The sequence below is a fragment of the Lonchura striata genome, chromosome Z (assembly GCF_046129695.1).
Source record: "Lonchura striata isolate bLonStr1 chromosome Z, bLonStr1.mat, whole genome shotgun sequence".
Classification (NCBI taxonomy): domain Eukaryota; kingdom Metazoa; phylum Chordata; class Aves; order Passeriformes; family Estrildidae; genus Lonchura; species Lonchura striata.
Genome location: NC_134642.1, coordinates 17,818,900 through 17,841,630, shown reverse-complemented (window position 1 = coordinate 17,841,630; position 22,731 = coordinate 17,818,900). Strand labels below are relative to the sequence as shown.

At 38.2% G+C, this 22,731-nt stretch overlaps 1 protein-coding gene across 6 annotated transcripts in view; it reads right to left on the bottom strand.

Moving 5' to 3' along the window:
- Positions 1–22,731, bottom strand: part of KDM4C (lysine demethylase 4C) — a 245,840-nt gene that overhangs the window by 110,006 nt on the left and 113,103 nt on the right. For 4 of the 6 annotated variants that reach the window (XR_002465552.2, XM_021531680.2, XM_077790001.1 and 1 more), the window contains exons 9-12: positions 8,585–8,778; positions 5,118–5,356; positions 2,846–3,207; positions 864–975 (exon numbers count right to left, since the gene is read on the bottom strand). Coding sequence is in view for 5 of the 6 variants with exons in the window: in XM_021531680.2 (XP_021387355.2) it covers positions 864–975; positions 2,846–3,207; positions 5,118–5,356; positions 8,585–8,778 (907 nt within the window). In the remaining variant the exon portion in view is untranslated. Of the gene's footprint in view, positions 1–126; positions 976–2,845; positions 3,208–5,117; positions 5,357–8,584; positions 8,779–22,731 lie in introns of those variants that run through there. The other 2 variants (XM_077790002.1, XM_021531686.2) reach the window with 2 other exon arrangements.

Here is a 22,731-nt window from a genome sequence, read left to right as displayed (position 1 = left end):
ATCATGGGTCTAAGCTGTCTCTAATTTTCAGAAAGATGCTTAACAGCTAATTGAAGTATCATGCCTAGCAAAGCTGCAACTCAGATAAAAAATGAAAGAGAAAGTATAGTTTTCCAAAACTAGAGAGGCAGAAGACATAAATCAATTACTTCAGGGCTGAAACAAGGAGGGAGATATTGATGAGAGGTCAATTGAACCTACAGCAGTCAGCTCAACAATGCCTAACTTGCCAACTGAAAGTATAACATTTCTTGATTACATGAAGAAGAATCAATTAATAGGCATGCCGTCTCTCAAGTCAAGAATATTAATCTGCAGCTGCAAGAAACAGTTACTGTTAATGTAATGTATTTGAGAGGGAAAAAAAATCAGGTAAAAATTGAAGGTAAACCCTGAAGTATGCAGTGATGTTGGAATCAGACCGTAGTCACAGACATGGTATCAGCTCCAGATTATCAAACTATCTTAGGGAGTGTGAGAACTAAATTCCAGTTCTGCTAACTGAGGAGATACTGGAAAACAGCACCTGAAACTTTTTTGGTTTACAGTGATATGAAAAAGGAATGTGTTTGTTTTCCATTGTGATCTATACTTTTGATGCACATTTCCATAATCTTCACAACTCACACTTGATAAAATAAAGTACCTTTATTCATGGACTTTGGGTGGTTGTATACATGTTTGCTAGGTAAAGCAGATTTACTTTTTATATTTACTTCAGAGAAGGAAACGCCTATGTTGGGAACATTTCTTAGATTTTGTAGCCCGTCTGCACAAGGCAGTGACTCTCTAAATGCCTATATCTATGGTCTCATAAAACCATAAAATTATCATCAGAAGAATGTATTAAAGAGTCCACTCACCTTCATCACCAGTTGCTTGCTGTTTAACCAAAGTCATTGGAGATCTAGCTGGGGGTTTATGTAGTGGATTATGCCAACTCTTAGATATTTTCTTTGTTTCAGCTTCCTCTGACTGAAAGGAAAAGATGCAACTAATTTAGTATGTAATTCTGCATAATTAATTAAAAAAACATAAACATTCTTCTGTAAACAAGCACAGATATCAAGTATGTAAATACTACCACAGTATACTTGAAGCACCTTTAGTATACCAACAATTGCCTCTAAGAATATATATTTTAATTTAAGAAATGCAATCCTTGTCATGCACAAAACATTTCAGGTATCATTTACCACAGCCCTTCCCAACTTAGAGAGCATAAATCCTGTATCGCTCATGTGATGTTTGAGTGGAAGATCAGCATCTTCCTGATTTTCTGCAAAAAATTCTGCATACCTGTAGTGCAATATAGCCATTAACTGTGGCTAGAAAAATGAAGCAGAAACCCACTGGCTTAGCTTGTGAAAGATTCCAAAATTCCTCAAAAATAAAAAAGTTAAAAAAAGAAAAAATCTGGTGTTGAGATAAGAAATCAAGAGTCTTGATAAATTATTAACATGCTGACTTAGTATAGGAAGAAATTATTTCCTCCCTCAAACACCCCTACATACATGAAGTTTAAAGTTATTCAAGCTTCAAGAATTAAGGCCAACACTTCAAAGTCTTGAAGTACCACTAGAGGAATCCCAAGAAAACAAGTTACTAGTGGTGTCTGAAGGTTCAGGACCAGAGGAAGGGCAAGGACACTGGCAGAGAGCTGGGAAGGACTGAGTTTCACACAATTCTTACGGACCATTGCATTCAGTGCTTCAAGATCCTGAATTCAACCGAGCAGACTACACACATGCCCCTTGACATAAATTACAAAACAACAGTATATTTACCATGATAAGCAGAGGGCAGAAGATATGGTCAAAGTACAGGACAGGTTTATGGTCCAGAACAGTTAGTAATTAAGTAAAAACAGAACTGTCAGGCTTTTTAAATTGCATTTGTACAGCACACACCTTCACTTAAAAGAGAAAGAATACTCAGTAATACTACAGAAAATCTGAAACCTAATATATAAATATAATGTGGTTGAAAGGCACAGGAAGAGATACAATCTTTAATACATGTTAATTAGACACTGAGATGTTTGTATTGCTCCTTATTGTGGTGGAAAGGCCTGGATCCAAGATTATCAAAACTTACAACATTGAATAAAATCATTACAGTTCACATATGTGGAAGAGTCAGCATGATTTTTAGTTTAGCTTCTAAAATATATTCCCCATGAAGCCTCGCAACTTGGCAGCAGATTTCCCGCTTTCTCTCTGCCAATTTGAGATTCAGCTCACCACTCAGAAAGCTACTGATAATTACTACAGCTTAATTTTGCATTTTGTATCCCGAAGTCAAAGTTGACCATGCATCATAGCCAAATAGCAAGAAGGGAAAAAGGTCATATGTTTGTAGGTGGCAGACAAGAGAAAACATTATTAAAACCTACTGTTTAAAAATTGAAAATATATTCCTTTTAATAGTGGGATTTTTTCCTTCAAGTGTTTCCTTTACATGTTTTAGCTCATTTCCAAAATCCAAGAATAGTAAGCAGGTGAAGCTCACAGCCCTGCTCATATTGGCAGGCAGTGAATACGGGAAGAGCTTTGAGAATACTTGCTGACACTTCAGATTCACAAATAAAAAGTGAAATTGCTATACATCTAAAATAACAGGGAAAAATACATCAATAAGCAAACTCCAAAAACAGTCTGCTTTCGGAATAAAATTGCCACTCTTGCCTAAACACTTCAAAACACATTCAAATTATCAACTGATTAAAATCATGCATATTCTTAAATGCTTTAATATGGATATCAGCTCTCATTAGAAAAATGCTCATTCATATTTCATTAAATCAAGAATATATTACTATTATGATGTAATTTGTTTCACATACACAAGATATTTCCACTCTGTCTTCTTCACCCTTTTTTACAATGGGCACTTCTCCATGTTCCAGAATACTTCCAGAATTTTCTAGGTTGCCGATACCATCCTCTGTTGAGACACTTTCCTCTCTATCTGGGTTTTCTGCTTCAGAAGTTTGTTTGTCTGCTTTACTGTATGGTATGGATGAAACATATTGATTCTGAGATTTTAAACTGTCTTCTTTTCTACATCTATCAGAAGCAGTCTTGCTGGCCACAGAATCTTCAAGTGAAAAGGAAAAATGGCTGGAATCTATCCTGTCCTCATCTTCCATTTTTGTTTTCTCTAGTACAGGAACAGGGCTCAAAACTGAGTCAGAAGGGATGCTTCCTATAAATTAAGAATATGATTTGTTAATAAATGCCACTTTACCATATTGAATTTCACAGCAATCTAAATTATTCAAATTCAAAGCATGGTTCCTCATTTAGAAATCATACAGAAAACCATTTGGTGGAAGGGCATACACAAATGTGGAGCATAGGTTTTATCAAAGAATAAATTAAATGTAAATGGTTTGAGTTTAGAGTATTAAATATAGCTTTGATCATTTAATCAGTATTTTGCATTTGAATTGTAGCAGGTCTTCATTTAATTCAAAATAATCAATATTCATGTAGCTTCCTTAGTCTTTACTCAGATCGCCTATATGCAGTTTAATAAAAGGCTGGTATATTGAACCTTTTACCTTGCATTTTATACCTATTATGCCTGTTTAAAAATTAAAACACCAAGAATATTTTTCAAACAACGGCATCAGTCTAAAAATGAAAAATTAACATAATTCTATTTTTTTGAATTAGCATAATTCTATATTCGAGTAATTTTGAAGAGCGAAACTGAGTGGATTTTATTTTATAAAAATTCTTCGTCTGGTGACACTTGCATTGGAAAGAGAGAACAACGGGCTAGAGAGGTCACTCAAAAAACATTCCTGAAGGACTCTACAATACACTGCAGTGAATTCTGATTCAGGAACATATCCATGATATTAAAGAAAATGGTTTCTGTTAAGTCCCTTGCTATTCTTTCTTCATAAAAGTTATTGACTTGTTTTTTCTGAAAAATTTCCTTTACAAGTCCAATAAATATAAAACTTAGTAACACAAAGACAATAATAAAATGTTATCTCTAGGCATAAACAGTACTGCTTCAACTGAGAACAATGGACATACTAGTTAAGACAATGTAGAGCAAACTACCTTCTTCAACATGAGTACTGCTTCTATCATATCTAAAAATGTCCATTTTCCTACAAAAGTCCAGGCACCACACTTCAAGAGGACAAGGGAGAGAGGGTAGCTCTCCAGTCTTCTCTGCTTTTCCTTCCCTTCTCCATAAACACAGAATGGGTGCTAACTAAATACCATTTTCTCTGAAGTCATAAACATTCCAAACTCTATTAAAAGCTGTGAGGAGTTTCTAAACCTCCACATTGCAGTATCTTGGTATCTTTATGTGAATCAATCATGGTGATTATCACCTCCATGTAAGCGATAACATAGCTATTAATATTCACAATAATTAAATGCTGACTATATGCAATTTGAAAGTGAATTTTCCGTCACAATATAAAACAAAATAGGACCTTCTAAACATGAAGTCCAGTTTGCCTTATGAACAGAAATGAGGAACTGTATCAGAATTACAATGGAATGTGAAATAGAATAAATAAAGTTCAGAATAGACCAACTATATTAGAATAAAAATGGTGTGGAGGGGAAAAAAATATTTTCCTTGACAAGACCTTAATAGCTGTCAGATAGCTCCAGAGGAAATTAACAGGAATCTGGAGGCTCAAAATATGGCATTTTTGTGCACAGATATAGAACATTTCTAATTTGTAGGTTCATCATGTAGCATACTCGCAAGCATATATGTTCTGTCCTGTTTGAATAGTGTTAAGACATTCTGTATCATTTCCATATCAAAAATATTTAGGTTTAACATATATGCGTCCATTGAAGAAATATAATTTACAAAACCTCACTCTTTTTGCTCCTTTAAAAAACACTTAATTAAAAGTATTCTGGTGGTATCACTCTCAATTCAGAATATTAACTTCCATATTTTCTCTTTTTTACCAAATTATCAATCCTCTTTGCATAAATAACTCTCTGTGTAAATATTTTAGTATGGTACTCTAAGATAATACTTTAGTTTAGCATCCACTCATTTGTCACATTAGAGTATAAACAGCCTACAACTTAAATGTGAAACATAATCAGTTCTCATCTCACCTGCAACCTTGACATGATCCAATAAATGCTGATGCAGATGCATTCTACTACTGTTTTCTTCTTCCCCAGAAGCTAATCCTGTGTTTACCGCTCTCATTTTTTTTTCTGGTTCTTCACTGACCTTGAAGCCATCAGTAGCTGTTTCAGTCACTATGATTTTTGCATCAGCTACCATAGCAGATACTCTCTTGTCCTCTGGAGTTTTAAGCTTTTTAGATTGAGATCTGGTGTGCTGGAAGCTGTTATAGGAGATACTGCTGTCAGAGTAGAAAGTCTGTCTTGGATAAGATAAAACATCTACCAATATATGTCTCTTACACCTGCTTAAAGTGGTAAAAAAACTGACAATTTTTCACCTTTTTGTGTTGAGATAGTCCTACAATTTATTAAGTGATATATTAACAATTGATTGGATTTAACCTTCCAATCTTTTATCACCATTCCATGGCAAAGTTGTTAAACTCTATAAGTAAAACCGTCTTTAAGTAACTATTACTTAACTAGTACACAAACTAGCTTTTAAATAAATCATTATTTTGAACACAAGAAAAGAACTATCCTTACAAGAATAATGAAGACAGAACTCTCTGAGTAGCAGTAAAATCAGGTGATATTTCCAAACCCTAGTGCTAATAAAAGACTAGTCTGAATATCCTCATAAAAGCCTATCTGTTTGGAAATTTTTAAATTAGTTTTAGCAGGATCAACAAGCATCTTAAAAAGCTAAAAATTATGGTCACCAAATATTTCAAAAAGCTATAATATCAAGCAATATATATAATTATTCTGTGTTAAAAAAAAATAAAAGTTGAAATTAAAGATTGACCATAAGTTTTTGCACCCTCAGATGTATAAGGGAAAGCTTAAAGCAGGAGAAATGGCAAACACATTAGAAATAGGCTGATAATTTATATGCTCAGAATAAATGCAATAGAAAATTAGTCAAGTTTCACATTCAACTATGTGGCACAAGAGGAGTATTTAATGTCATCATATAGGAGGTTTCAAAGCTCATAACATATTAGAGATAAAAGCACTACTATTGCAGGTGAATTTTACAAATTTTAAGTGAGTTTTACAAAGGTCTTGCAGCTTAGATTCTACACATCTACAGAAAAACATTTTGCTGCTCCTTACATTTTATTATGTGTCTACAAATGTGCATCTTTCAACACACTCTTTATAAAATAGAAATTTCCAGAAAATTTGCCAAAGTATGAGACAACCACCAGCTCCTATTGTAAATAACAGAAAGTATTATTACTATTTACATGTAGTCATTAGATGTTATATAGCAGCAATGGATATCAGCCATAAATGTCAGAGATAAGCTCTCCCTGTCACTATATAAATGAAGATTTTTATTTTCACTTTGCTGAAACTTTTATTATTCCCATAATCAAAATGGTAATTTTAACTGACACATTATACTAGAAACAAAGCTGAATAAACATTTTATCCTCCTCTGCAATGCACGCTGTTACCCTGCCTGAAAAAAAGCCGACTCAAGATTTAAACAGCACTGGAATTGTGTTTGTTAGCTTAGCAAGGTGCATAAATTAGCCCATGTGTTCCTGTGATAAAACTTCCAATGCAATTACTAGAAAGTCTTTGTTTTTATTCTGAACCACCTATCCATAAGGGTACTACCAAATGAATCACTGCTGGTCCAAGCAGAAATTTGCATTTATGCTGAACAATAGATGCAGGGAAACCTGCTACAAGGGAAAAATGGCATTCACTTGTTAAACAACAGAATTACTCTCTCTGCAAGTCCAGGTTAGTATTATACACATACTAACAAACTGGCTGTTCACCTGCTTCATTAGCTGTCATCAAGAAAATATTCTACTCACAAACTACCCTTACACAGAACAAATGCAGTATTATATTTTCAGTAACAATGCTCCACTACAGTGCCAGTTGGTCCTTTACTTTACAGGTTGACTTTCCTATCTTTTCCTCAAGACATACATTAACTTACAAGGAAAATGAGGAAGTTTGATTTAAGACCATGTTTTAAAAGGCACTACATTATAAAATTATTTGGAGAAGGAAGATCTCTAAAAAATCAGTATTATCTCCAAATCAAAAAGTCTCACTAAAACACCAAGTTTCCAATAGAACTGCCCACCTTTGGCTATAAATTTAGTAGATCTTTGTTAGCTAATTAAGAAGAAAATCCATAAAGATCCTGTTAAGTAAGACAGGAAAGCACAACTGTACAAAAAATGTGCAATGCAAACAAAAAACATAATGCATCTCAATAAAATAAATATAAAACTGCTTTAAAAGGTCAAAGCTCTTATGGCTTCAGTGACAAGCTGAGAGACTTTATTCTCCTAAATTTTTTTATTCTCCTAAATTTCCTTTATACTCCTGAATTCCTTCTTCTAAATTTCTGGTGGTGCCAGGACCAACAACTTAGATCAAGCCTTTATTATGATCTCCCATTGACCTATGGTAGACAAAAGATATTTTGGCTGCAGCACTGCAAGGGTGTGACAAATAGGCAGTGGTACCTCCTTAGAGTAAAATGGCAGTGAAGGCTAAGACTATTACTAGAGACTTGAAACAGCTAGTAGAATAAGTTTTTCCTGGTTAATCTCCTTTTCAGCTTTTAGGAGTCTTCTCCCTTGTTTTTTGGTTACTGTGATCTCTAAAAACAATGGTAACCATCCATACCTTGAAAATTATACTGGAATAACCCTTACTAAAGAGAGATTTTATGTGACACACTTGAATGTATTTTGATGTTATCCATAATCACTAACTTTTTTAGGTACTCACACAAAGTTAAATTTTCACTGTCACACTGAAAAAAGACTGGCTTATCCCCAGGTTCATCTTAATACAGAAAACAGAAAAACCATTTTTGTCTGAAGGAAATGAATTAAAAGAAAACATGTGACATAGTTTAAGCCCAGTTGAAAGTTAAAATCTGTGCAGCCATTCCTCTCCTCCAGTCCCTCCAGTGGGGGGTGGGGAGAGAGCGAGAAAGAGGGGAGAGAGAAAAGACAGAGATTATGGGTTGAGATAACAATTTCCTGGAAACAGCAATGAGATAAGAAAATTAACAGTAACAGCAGCAATACTAATAACAACAGTTTATATAAGCAGGTGACTACACAAAAAATGCTCATTTGAATCCAGTCAATCCAGAGCCATGAGGCTTTCTAAGACAAAAGGACATTATAGCCCCCAGACCCTGGGTGCATACCACACCCCCTTCCTTCTCAGAAAATCCCCTTACTGCCTTCCCTCACCAGTGATTTGTGTGGTAGAGAACAATGTAGGCACAACTACATAGCTCCAAGCTCCAACCCCTCACTGCTACTATGAGAAAATAAATTCTCTTGTGGTCAAAACTAAGCCAACATCAGAGCAAGTGGCCAAAACTAAACAGAAAGGACACTGGTCTCTATATATAAATACAATTAAAATAGATGGCAAAGAAGCATAATTACCTCTTGTGAAAGTTCAGTTTTTTCCTTCTTCTCTGTAGCCAGATGTTCACTTCGGGTGTTGATTCAGGAGTTGGTTTTGTATGATCAATGGTATAAAAATCCTTGCCCTGTTTCCACAGACGGTATCTCTCTGGTTGAAACTTTCTCACAAAGACATCCATGGATATTGACACCATGTCTCTCCTACAAGTGCACTGCAAGACAAGAGCGGTATTTGTAAGTGACAAGTACTGGAATATGCCACAGTTAAAAAAGCCCAGAACAAAAATTCCACGTGTAAAACCAATTCTACTTTAATCTGTATTTTCCTTTTACACTTTTCCTCAATTTTAAAAAGGAAAGGATTATTCAAAAGAAAATACTATCTGAACCAATGTGTCACACTAGGACTCCCAAACGTCTTAAGGATACTCCATTGTTTCATTAACTCCTACGGATTAAGAACAAGAAGAAACTATATTGTTCTTTCTGTTCTATTAGCTGGCTTTGACAATTTTAAGCAAATCTTGCTACCTTGAATCCAGATATTGCACATATCTTGAGCAACATCAGAATTTAACTTAGAAAAATAACTCATGTAGTATCCTGTTGACCCAAAGGTCTTTACAGGCATTTACAGTCCCGGCACTTAATTCTTCAAAATATAAATACATACAAGTCCCACATCAAGTAACAGTATCACCCATTTTTTTTCTACAAAGAGTAGAAAGGAAGCAAGAGAGAGGAGTATTATGTCTGAGGTCTGAAAGGGTGTGTTATATCCATGTAATCCAATTCACCATACAGTGCAGACTCTAGAATCACACATAATACTTCCCTCATCAGCTTTAATCTAATCCCTGATTTTAGCCTCCCCAAGAATTTTTGCATTGTTTCTCTTATGCATCTGCATATTTTTGTCCTATTTGAATAGAATCTTAATGGTCATGAAAATGCAAAAGAGCCTCCACTTGAAATACTGTAGATGCTGAGTCAATTTTCAGATTAAAGTCATTGCACCCAATACCCAAAAATACTTGACAGCAGGCAACTACATTAAGTAAAACAATACACCTAACAGCACATAAACTACTATAGTGGGTTAATTCTGGCTGACTGCTGGGTGTCCACCAAGTTCCCTTTCCATTTCTTTCCATTTCCCCCCCACAGCACGACAAGAGGAGAAAATAAGATGGAAAATATCACGGGTCTAGATAAGGATAGGCAGATCACTGACCAAGTACTATATTTTACTTCTCTTAATGTCAAGTAATAAGAGATTATGAAAGTGAGAAAAATGAACAAAACTAAAACCAGCTTCCTTCACACCCACTTTTCAGGCTTTACTTCACTCCTGACTGGTGTCTACAGGGATGCTTCTTTCATATTTTTCTCACTCCTTTTTCTCACAGCTGCTGCCGAATGATTTTTATTCTTTCTAAACTCGCTATCACATGAATGCCACCAGAGCTGCTGACAGGCTCAGCTTTCGGCAGCAGCAAGTTTATGTTGGAGTTAGCTGGATTTGGCTCTGTCCAGTGTGTGGACTGCTCCTGATCAACAGATGGTGGTTATTAGCCACTGCTAAAGCAACTCTACACTACCAAAACCTTGTCACAAAAAACTTTGCAATTTTTTTTCAAACTGAAAGCAAATTGATCGGCTAAAACATAGTCTTACATGAAAAAGCTTTGAAAGAACTTTGCTATAGCTAAATAACTGTTAAAGCATAAAACTGAGACAATATTTTTTTCAGATACAAAGAGGTGTATTGAAAAATCCAGTACATTAATGACCTGGCTTTATGGTTTACTATAGCTAGTTTTATTACATTTTTTTCAAACAAGCAGAAACACACAAAGGACTGAATGCTACTTTCCTACTAGCTAGGTTTCTGCACACTAAATGCAGGTTTCTTTCTCTAATGTTTTCATCTATCATTCCTAGTTCACCCTTCTTCCTCTTGAAATTCCTAAGATATATAATGAAAAAGCATCTGAGATATGTTAAAAATGCTTGCTTTCCTTTCAATATGTCAACTTTGATATGCTGCATATTCACAACACTGCCATCTAATGGAGGATGAAATGGAAAGAAGGAAAAAAAATTCAAGACAGAAATTACAATTTTATGCAGCTGCCTTTAATTATAGTTTTTATCCAAAATATCATCTGAATGCTCCCTTTTCAAAAAACATGCATATACACACTTATACATGCACTCTGTAAAAAACTCAAACATATTGAAAATAGCATGTTCCATTCAGAGAGTCCTTGATTGGACACAATGAGCATAAAAAAAGCAATGAAGACACTTCTGTTTATACTGGAAAGTACATAGAAATCCACAGTAATGTTTTTAACTTTTAAAATTGAAATTTGTAAAATAAAGACAACAGTGGATTTTATCTCCCTTTAACGCACAAAATCTTTTAACATTTGAGCCCTGTTGCAGCAAACCAGTAAGAACCTATTGTTAAAGCCAAAATTTTCCCATTAAACACCAAAACTTCCAGTGCCTTGACAAAAAATAATTACTTAAGGAATGACTGAGGCATTAGGAAAGAAAATACTTCTAGAAATAAAATGTATTCTATGCTGGAATGATAATAAGGTATTAAAAGACTCAAATCACATCTAAATGGGACACAGTTTCTGTCTTTCAGTAATCTTTGATCAGTTTCCATTTCATTTTAATAGAACAACTGCAGAATAATCAAAACCAAAATCAGGCAGGTGTTAGAAACACAGCAGATTTTTTTTTTAAGTTTTCAAACTTTAAAAGTATACTTTTGAGTAAAAAGTCACAGTGTTAACATCATGCTCAACAGTATCACTGCCCCAAAAACAGAAGACAGGCTTCTAGGCACTGAAGGGCGGAAATACTTTGAATTGTCATACCAGATGACATCAGCAGATACATTCTGAAAATAATTTCTACTCATACTTTCTCGAATGGTTCAAGGAAAAAAAAAAAAAAAACAAAAAAAACCACCACAAACACAAAAACTGTTGCTTTGATAAATAATCTGAGGATCTTCCATTCTTCTTGGTGGTGGTGGTTTTTACTAGTTTTAATTCATTTCTCATGTGACTGGTTTGTAGCTGGCAGTTATGTCACTTCCTGCTCCTAACTTGAAAAAGTGACTAAAAGATTCTCTCTAAAACAAAACTAAATGTGACTCCATTGAAGAGTTCCTGGGAAAAACACAAAATGGACATTTCCCTGCCTAGTAAAATATTCAGTGATGTTTGGTATTTTTAAACTTGTAATATTTTTTAAAGTAAATGCAAAATCTAAGCTATTGGACTACCATGTAAAAGGCAGCTGATGTTGCCACAGATAAATATCACAACTTTTGTACTGGAAACAATTATTTTCTATATACAATAGAATTGGTTTGATACTTATTTTTCAAAGACTAGTATGACAATCAGCATACTTAAGAGAATGAAACTCCTTCACAATTCTCACTATTAAATTCTTACTATTGACATCATCAATGCAAATGGTTCAGGCCAAATTTGGCAAATTGTCCTGGTTCAGGGCAAATTTGAGAAAGAATCCCCAAAGCGGTTTTGCTAGGAAGCAGATTCAATTGGCCCTTCCCCCAACCAGTCCGGAAAAAATACCTCCTTGGAGAAAAGTGGAAAAAACTGTTTATTAAACAAGAAATAACCTAAACAAGATTAAACAATAAAACCACTTGCCGCTCCAAAAGAGAGACAAACTCAGAAAGTCCCCTCCATGACTTGCAGCTCAGCTCACTCAGTCTCTGATCAGTCCCTCCAGTGCTGGAAACACTGTGGCCCAGGCCCAGCCTGGTGGACCTCAGGTGCAAGCTGCTGCTGCTCTTCTGGTGTTCAGTCCAGAGCAGGTTTATAAACAGGTCCAAAGAAAAGGAAAAAACCCATAGTCCAGGGAACGTCTTTGCCTCAGCTAGCTAAAACTAGCTAAAAGCAAAGGAGAGCTCAGTCCGGCTGTCTGTCCATCCACAGACACCACAGTCCAGGAGCAGGAATGTGGAGGGGGGAGTACAGTTTCTGAAAACAAACTCTGTGCTTCTTCTCTCCTTTGCTCTTGGAATAAGTCTTTAAGGTGCAAAACTTATTATGCAGCATAAACAGAACAGATGATTGGAGATAAAAGCATCATATAGTTAACCCAGGACATACCATCACTACGATTATTATTTATCCTGCCATATATATACAGCTTGAAAGTAAGCAATTCAACTAAAATTTATTAGTAAGGGCAAACCTTTACAGAATGAATTGTAGGAAAAAAGTTTAAGCAATTTTAGCTAATTAGCAGAAATATATGGAGATATAGTTGTGATATGTGAAAATCAACTATGAGAGACGTGCAGCCAAAAGGATGCTTTCAAACACATGCTATTTGTGAATGGAAAAGAGAATAATTATTTTATAGTTTAAAAAATATTTTTTTCCATTTTGTACTCTGATTAAAGAAAATATAAAAGAATATACAACAAGCTTCTAGACATAATATGTAAAAGTTAAACACACTTAAGCACATACTAAAATACATTATGTACCTAAGAAGAGTTTTTATAAAACATTTTTTATATCAATAGGAAGTGAATGACTTGTGGGTCTTCCCAGCTTTTCATCATTAGTATTTAATATTAATATTTAATGATAAAAAGCTCTTTAATAAAATAAATTACAGGATTTTAAAAATGAGCATAAAAACATCTGTAGAGAATATCATATTTTGCTACAACAGAAAGCTAATAGATGGTTTATTATTTCACCAGTAGTAGAGGAAGTAGTATTTCTTAGAAGCATAGTTTTAAGCACAGAAATCTACATCCAGAGTCAAGTCTTTGTTATTTGCATTTTTATTTTTTATTTCAATGAAGTATATGCATCTTGTAAGATATGAACTGATGTTTTTGTTCACAAAAGCATCTTCTCCACCAAAACTTTAGTTGTTATACTACTTAGTGTGTTAAAATATTTAACATACTAAGCTTGAAATATCTGAAGGATTTTGAACATTTTGCACTATATATTGGATTTTGTTTCACTATATCTGAAATCTATTTTGGTTAAAAGTCTTCTGAAGTTTTAATTTGAAGAGGAATAATAGTAGTAGTTCATTAGGCTATTTTTTCCCCTTCACTTGCATAATCATTTCAGAGAGAAAGCATTATGTAAGTCACATTGCAATTGCACAATGTAGGTAAACTACACACCTACGGGACATCATGTGGAGGCTAACAGTCACAATAAACTATGGAAAATTCTCCTCTTTATAAAGACAGAATGGATTTTTACAAAACAGTTAGGAAAGCAACAAATTAGCAGCATGAGGCAAACATTAGGCTGGTAACCTTCTTTACATTATGCAAGTATGCCATGAAATTATTAAATCAAGGGTTTTTTTCAGTGATACTTCTTCCTTACTGCTTGTAATGACTAAAGCTTTCTTCAGAGAACAGCAGCAATGATATATTTATTGGAGACAAACATTTTAAATAATTTAGATTCTTCTTACCAGCTTCAATTATATGCAATCAATTATTTCATGCACTATATTCCACTCTTGCAATACTTTCAATGAAGTATATCCAAAAAGGGCCACCATTTGTTGGGATTCAAGAGGCAGGGATGACTGATTGATGATCAGAAGTCGATTTATCAGGCCCAACATAGTGTTTTTGCAGGACCTCTTAACACTACAATCATGCAAGAACCTTGAACATTGGTAACATCCTGTTCTTCTTGTTTAACCAATAACATCACAGTTCACCATATGTGGATACCTCTGCCTTTCCTTGACCTGAGTTACAGTTCGCTGTGTGTTTCATCTTATATCTGTTTCCACAACCCGCATCCACAATGCACTATATCCCACTGACAATACTTTCAACAAAGCATGTCCAAACAATGTAAAAAATGCATTTTGATAGGAAACATTTTACAGGTCCTGAGACTGGAACTGCTTCATGTAGACTGCCTGTAGAAGTGCTTGATAGGCACTGTTTCCTAAGAGGACAGAATTTAATAAATCCTGGTAACAGTAACTGTCCTTTGCTACAGAATCAGACTGATATATTTTCACACAAACCTTCTGGCAACTTGTAAGCAGTGTTGTAGAAACCTTTGGTAGCAGTTAGCCATCTGTACAAGCATTGAGAAAGACAGCTTTCCTTTTTTGGTAAGTCATAGACAATACACTTTTCTCTGAAACATCCTGTCATACACAACAAAAATACAAATGCAAAACACCATTCTTTAAGGTTCTTTTTATGTAATAGAAAAAAATTCTCTTCAAATCATTATTTGTATTCATATATGCATAAGCAAATGGTCGGGAATATTTTTTAAAGAGTTCCATGTTAAACAGTGCATTACAAAATATCTGCTTTTTTTTTTCTTAATTCCCATTTCTAATTTCTTTTATGTGTACACATAATGCCACCTACATGTTCTTAGAAAAAAGACTCAGTTTGTATTATGTAGAATTGATTACATCAGCATCAGTTAACACTACAAAAATGTGGTCATTTTTCCCCATTCCTCTGAAATCTGGACAACAGAAACAGTGTGACAAGACACAGCTATTAAGCCAATTTTTCTTAATATATTCCAACTCACAGCTCTTCTTCCTCTTTATCCTTCAGTGGTATCTTTAATGGCACTACGCTTACCCCTTGAAAGATCGAGTCACTATTAACCTTTTTATTGTGATTCAATTTGTATTTCTAGCTTCAATCCTTCTCCTGTTTTGCTCACTTTCATCTCTCCACCTATCCCTGACGTCAATACAACAGAAACTCCCGCCCTGGAGCCTTTATCTCTCTGCTGTGTGTCAACTGCTCTTCCTCCATCCTTCTCTTAGATCTCTGCTCTTTCCTTAGTACCTTTGGACTTCACTTTCTCAGATCCATAAAGCAACAGCTTCTAGCCCATTTCTTCATCTGCCTACCAATTCCTGTATTTTAAACTGGAAGTATTCTAAACATGCAAAATTAGGACTTATTTTATTAAATTTATCTCCATCTGCAACAGACCAAAATTAACCAATTCTGTAACAGCTCCTAAAGTAAGAAAACAGTCTGTGCAACAACATGTGTGGGCATATATATATTTAAATGTATATATCATTTTAAAAAATAACTTGTGCAGTACCTAATACATATACTAGGTCATACATACTATGTCAGTTATCTTTTTCATACAAACATTACAGTAATTATCATGAATTTACTAACAGAAAGTTTACTATTATCAAACATAAAAAAGGAATTCACAAATAACCCAAGTACAGCATTCTAATGAACTGCATAATTCTTAGCTCACTAATTACAGCAAAGGGAGACCTCTAACACATTGTAGTTTAAGAAGATAATGTAACAGGATACCAGGTAAGGAAATATTCCTTCTCTATTTTCAAGAAAATCAATAGGATATAAATTTTAAAATTCCATTCTAAACATACCCAGCTGGGGAAAACCACAAATTAGAACTCAACATCTTGTAGATTAAAGGGGAAGATATACATCTGGTATGAGTAAATAGGCTGAGGAATATTTTTTGTTTGTTTGTTTGTTTGGGGTTATTTTGTTTTGTTTTTTTTGGGGTTTTTTTGGATAGCAATTTATCAGTTAAACTGTTACTCCATTGGATTACTTAAGGTCATTTTCTGGCACAATTAGTATGTGTCTCAGAACTAACATCACCAGTTAGTGTGATACAGCAAGTCAAATTACTGTCAGGACTTTCAGAAGGCTTTTTTTAAATGTAGGTTTGGGTTTAGCAATAATTGACAGTTCATGGCAATATAACCACGTGAGTATATTGAATCGTTTTTCCACACAACTCAAATTTTTAGAGAGCTCCAAGTCCAGTTGCCATGATTAAAAACTATGGTTGCATTTATAGATGGTAAAGTAGAGGGACTAATAATATAGAAAATTAAATACTATTATTGTATAAACTTGGAACTCTTGGACAGTCCTCACTGCTGTGTCCCAAACACAGAAGCACAGAAAATGGAGTAGTGATTTATCCCTATATTTATAAAGTTATAAATTACTTTTTGAAGTTCAGAAAATATTTTTCTAAGTATTTTTTCTAAGTATTTTGAGATATTCTAAAACTTCATTTTACATTTTTTTCTCAGGTTTCACCTTTCAGCATCAAGTTCATTAATATTATCAATGGTAGATCACAATACATGACTGCTGTCTGGGGGAAGAAGAATGCAATGAAATTCCAATCAGAAGGAAAAGTTCTGAACAAGTGTCATGTAAACCATGTAAAACTCCATCATATTCATTAAGTTTCTCTAAAGCATATGATAAATTCTTGCAAAAGTGTGGCTAATTTTTTTCAAGTCTGAGAAGCACAAAATTCATCACCCATGTGTATCTTGTAGCTTTTCTAAATGCTGAATGAAACGGCAGGATGAATTAACCAGTGGTCTCAATACATCAATAATCTCATTGCTTCAACTAGTAAGCACTATTTATAACTGAAATTCACAAATGATAAGGCTAAAAAAACCTAAGACCAAGCAGATTTATTCTAGATTCGCCATCTACTGAATTTTTTTTGGCAAAATGACTCTTCCATCAGGTTTAAGGCACCTCATTTGTACTTTTGCTCAGCAAAGCAGAACAGTATTTAGAAAACCTATATACATTCAAATCAATAATGAAAAAAAAATGTGTAGTTTTATGCAACTTCCTTCCAGGAATTTCAGAATGCTTTGCAAATACTTGTGTTTCTTTCTCATAACACAGAAGAAACTAGACCAAAGAAAGGGTTATTTATTACGGTCACAAGGCAAGCCACAGTCAGAACTGACACTGGAACATACTCAGTTTTCAATTTCCTGCTTCACATTTAAGTCCCAATTTCTAAACTGAAAAGAGGAAATCATAATAATTTTTTCCTATTCTTAAAATATTTTTTCCAAGACTCTTCCTACTATTCAAATTCTATGAAAGAGCAAAAAAAGAACAGCAGAAAACTATTAGTGAAAAAGAAATTATGGGGTCCTACTATGTATTATAAAAGGTAATAAAACAACACAAATATTAAATAATTTGCAGCTATTTATGTAGCTTACCCCTCAACAAAAGAAAGGAATGAAATTAGCTATGCAATGTTCTAACGAACATTATGTCCTATATAAATCTAAACTAAATAAGCAAAGAAGCATTGTGATATTAAAAAACCCCAAATGCCAAAATTTAAATAAAACAAAACAAACATAATATCAACAAAAACAAAAATTCACAAATACAAAAGAAAACTACACAAAAGACAGAACAAAAACAAAAACCACACCACAAAACAAAATGCAAACCAAGGGAAAAAACCAACCAAACAGAGAAAAAACCCAAACCAAACCAACAGCAACAAAAAAAAAATCTTTTATCTCAAACCCTCAAAAAAAAAAGCGAAAAATAGGCAAACCTGCCCAGAACAATGCAAAGAAAAAGCCCCAATTCTGGAGGAACTTCAAAAGCAAGAGTTTCTGTTAGTGTTAAGTGACAGAAACCATGCAGTTGTGAACGGTGCTTTGTTGAAGCTGTTTTGAGACACTGGGCAGAGAGGCTTTGTAGCAAATGCTGAGGTTTGAGACTATAGGAGAGAAAGAAAGTAGCACAAAATATCGGTAAAACAGAAACTGCAGAATTATCTACCGTTTTTTCCCCTAATAAATAAAACTTGCTTGTAAATGCCCTTTCCAGTGAAGACACTGACATGCTCTTGCTATAAGGTCCCTTGCAGGCCTATGAACTAAACTCCTCAAATGTTACTATCACGGTAGTAAAGTGGCAAGTTGAGTACAAAAACAGAAACGTTTAGGAATGAAATCTACTTACAACAAAACTATTACGGCTACTATCTTGGAACACCAGGTTCAACTATTAAAGCTACTCAAATATATAACTTGCAAAAACAGGAATCAAAGAAGTGGAACCTGAACATTATGTATTTCACCTACCACAAAGAGAGAAGAGTAACTGAAGCAAACAAAAATTCATTGACTGAAGAATGCATTCAAAATGAGTGAAACTACCCTTAGACATTTTTGGAAGAAATGGAGTATATTTCTATTGACTAAAGCTCTTAAACAAAAAACCAGACTCACTGATGAGAAACAAAGTCTTTTTTAGCAAGCCCTGGGTTATCAACAAATATATCACTGTCACTAAAGATCCTAGAGAAACATCTGCCAACAGTCATGGAAAATTGAACTCATTCCTAGAAAATATGAGTTTCCAACCAACAAATATGGTAGACAAAAAGAAAAGCTCAATGTATATAGAGATCGCATTCAATTTAAACTCTAATGAAAAAAAAAAAATGACAGACCATTCACAGCAACAGAATTTCGTTTCACTCAAGCAAAGAAACAAACGAAAAGTTATATTGACAATTCAGACTTCTCCCTTCCCTCCTTTCTGTCACTTTTATTTGTCAAATCACTTTTTTTTAAAATCGCTCACACTGACTTCTTATTGTAAAGCTTTCATGAAAATGTTTTTAAATCATCCTGATTATTATTAACTGTCACCAAGCTACCACTGTGTTGCATGCTACCCGGAGGTCTATCACCTTTAACATTAAATCTTTATTGCAAAAGATGTGTTTTAATTTTAAATGAGCTAAGGGAAATTTTTTGTTTTAATGTAAATTTCTGCACGACACAGGACACAATCTTTATAAACAGTCAGACAACATGTTAAAAATGCCTTGTCTCAAATACAATTTACATTTAGATGGGCATATTGGGGTACTTCTTAAAACAAAATGCACAACTTTCTCAGAGAGAAAGTTTCACCTATCAAAAGACTGCAATACATATACATTCATATAGCTACACTTATCTATATAAAATATACTTGAGACCAATGACATATAGTGCAACTGCTTTGTTTTACCCTGCAGAGGATATGACTGAACACCAACTCCTTCACCATTTTGCCTTTGAGAACAATGAAAATTAGGTTCTACATTCTTTTTCTTGTTTCCTCTGGTCTCCCTTGAAGGAAAAGTTCATTCTTCCACCTTTAATACCTTTTAATCTAGACATTTTTATGATTGCCTTTTCAGTTGTGTTTTTCAAAACAACTGTTTTAACAATTTTATTTAAATGACTGGAGAAAGAAGCCAACATACAGTTTAACAAAAGGAGATTCCAAACACTGCACCTGGGGAGGAAAAACCCCATGAAACAAGAGCAGCTCAACCAGAAAGGCCCAGGAGGATCACGGGGCAGTAGTGAGTGCCCCAGATCCCTGCCAGGCTCACTGCGGGTGCTGCCAGCGGGGCACGGAGGGATCCTGCCCTCTCCCCTGCCCCGTCAGGCACACCTGGAGCGCTGTGCCCGCTCTGGGCTCTCCAGCCCACGAGAGGTGAGGAGCTACCGGGGAGAGCCCAGGGAAGGGCCACAACCACGGTGAAGGAACAGGAGTGTCTCTCCTGTGAGGGAAAACTGAGCGAGCTGGGTCGGTTCAGCCTGGAAAATACACAGCGGCACCAGACTCACCACAGGACCTGACAAACTGAGGGGTTTAAGGCCACCGAAAGATTCTGACACGCCATGGAGCAGGGTCTTCTCCTCGGGGCTGTTTGTCCTGCTCACCAGGCAACAGCCAGGAGCCACAGGCTCCTGCACTCGCACACTCAGCCCGGCCTTCAGCAGGACCCAGCCCTGCCCTGGCAGCGCCCGGAGCAGCACTGAGAGCCCCACAGCACCGCTGAGAGCCCACAGCACCACTGAGAGCTCCAGCCCCACAGCACCGCTGAGAGCTCCAGCCCCACAGCACCGCTGAGAGCCCCAGCCCCAGAGCACCGCTGAGAGCCCCAGCCCCAGAGCACCGCTGAGAGCCCCAGCCCCAGAGCACCGCTGAGAGCTCCAGCCCCACAGCACCGCTGAGAGCTCCAGCCCCACAGCACCGCTGAGGGCCCCAGCCCCACAGCACCGCTGAGAGCCCCAGCCCCAGAGCACCGCTGAGAGCTCCAGCCCCACAGCACCGCTGAGAGCCCCAGCCCCACAGCACCGCTGAGGGCTCCCAGCCCCAGAGCACCGCTGAGAGCTCCAGCCCCAGAGCACCGCTGAGAGCCCACAGCACCACTGAGAGCTCCAGCCCCAGAGCAGCACTGAGGGCTCCCAGCCCCACAGCACCGCCCCAGAGCACCGCTGAGAGCCCACAGCACCGCTGAGAGCCCCAGCCCCACAGCACCGCTTGAGAGCCCACAGCACCGCTGAGAGCTCCAGCCCCACAGCACCGCCCCATAGCACCGCTGAGAGCTCCAGCCCCAGAGCACCGCTGAGGGCCCCAGCCCCACAGCACCGCCCCACAGCACCGCTTGAGAGCTCCAGCCCCACAGCACCGCTGAGAGCCCCAGCCCCAGAGCAGCACTGAGGGCTCCCAGCCCCACAGCACCGCCCCACAGCACCGCTGAGGGCTCCAGCCCCACAGCACCGCCCCACAGCACCGCTGAGGGCTCCAGCCACTTGTCCCGGGCCGCCTCCCGCAGGTACCCTGCGCCAGCTCAGCCCCACTGGCGGGGCGGAGCAGCGCGGGAGGGAGATTCCTCCTGGAATGGGGGGCAGCGTGCCTGGGGGAACAGAGGGGGAGGCAGGTGACCAAGGCAGCTGAGGGCGGCTCGGTCGCTTTCCAGTAAAGTCTCCTTTTCCCGCAAGGAGACCCCTCGGGAGGCCCCGTCTCCCCTCCCTGCCCACCTCGGGCCGTTCCGGCAGCCCATGGCGCGCGGTGCCGCCGAGGCTCTGCCCGAGAGCGGCTCCGCCGCGCCGGCCGCCTCGAGCGGGGGGCGGCGGGAGGCGGCGGCGGCCGGGCCGTGCCCCATCTGCCTGGGCGACGTGGACAACGCGGCGCACCTGGACGCCTGCCTGCACACCTTCTGCTTCGCCTGCATCCGGCAGTGGGCCGCCGTGCGCGCCGCCTGCCCGCTCTGCCGGCAGCGCTTCGGCCGCGTCCTGCACACGGTCAGGGCGGACGACGACTACCAGGAGCTGGTGCTCGGCCCGCCCGGCTGCCAGCAGAGCCCCGCGGCCGCGCACGGCGAGCTCGGCGCATCCCCGCGCTGGCGCTACCAGCTGCGCCCGCGGCCCCTCCGCCAGCCCGCGGCCAGGAGAAGGGGGCGGCCGCCAGGGCACGGAGAGAGAGCCCCGAGAGCCTCTGGCGCCTCTGCCCCATAGGCTGCAGCGCAGAGCTCGGCCCGCCCTGCCGGGGGACCCGCCGGCCTGGGGACGGGGCTTACGGCCCTCGGGCACTTGGCGTGAGCATCGGAGGCTTTCGGAGCGCGCCTCTCTCACAGCGCCCTCCTGTACTGCACGTGAATGCACGAATTCGATAGAGGTGTTACTTTGTCTCTCTTTTTCGTTACTATTAGTCATAATAATATTGTTATTTTTTAAATTATTAAAGTGTCTTTATCTCAACCCAAAAGGTTTATCCTCTTTTTTCCCATACTCCTCCCCAGTAAGGAGAGGGTGTTAAGTGGGTGAATGGATCTCAGTTCCTGGCTGGCGTTCTCCAGCTGGAAGAACCTCAGCTTTCATTGGTGCTGGAAAATCATTGGCTTTGTGGACACTGAACAAAGATTCAGAAGCTTTTCAGAGCATGGTTCTCTCAAAGCCAAATGAAGCCACTTCAAGCAATGCTTTCTAACAGTGCCTTGTTAGTGTAGGAAAACAAAAGGGGAGAATGCCTGCAACGTGCTGTGAACTTCTTTATATATGAACTTCTTTCACTTGAACTGCCGAAGCCTTCCCCCTCCAAGCACCAGAGTATCGCTGCCTGTAGCAGTGGGGAACAAACCGACACTGACTCCCTTTATGCATCCGACGGAGATCACTTTATTGTAAACATCGGCCCCTTTTATACCTTCAATCTCTCCCTGCCGTGACTGAAACCAAACCAAGGCCGAACAGAACAGAAGAAGGCGCCCATTGGCTGCTCAGCTGCTGTGCTCCCACCACACGTCCTATCATCCAATCAGCTTCCTGGCCGTACGCTGTGCGCGCGTTTCTCCAGCCAATCACAATCTTCCTTCCAGCCGTCGCTCGGCTGGCCTCTCCCGCTGCCCCTCAGCGCTCGGTGGGCTCGAAGGTCCGGCGGCAGCGCTGCCGCTTCCTTGCGCCTGCTCTGA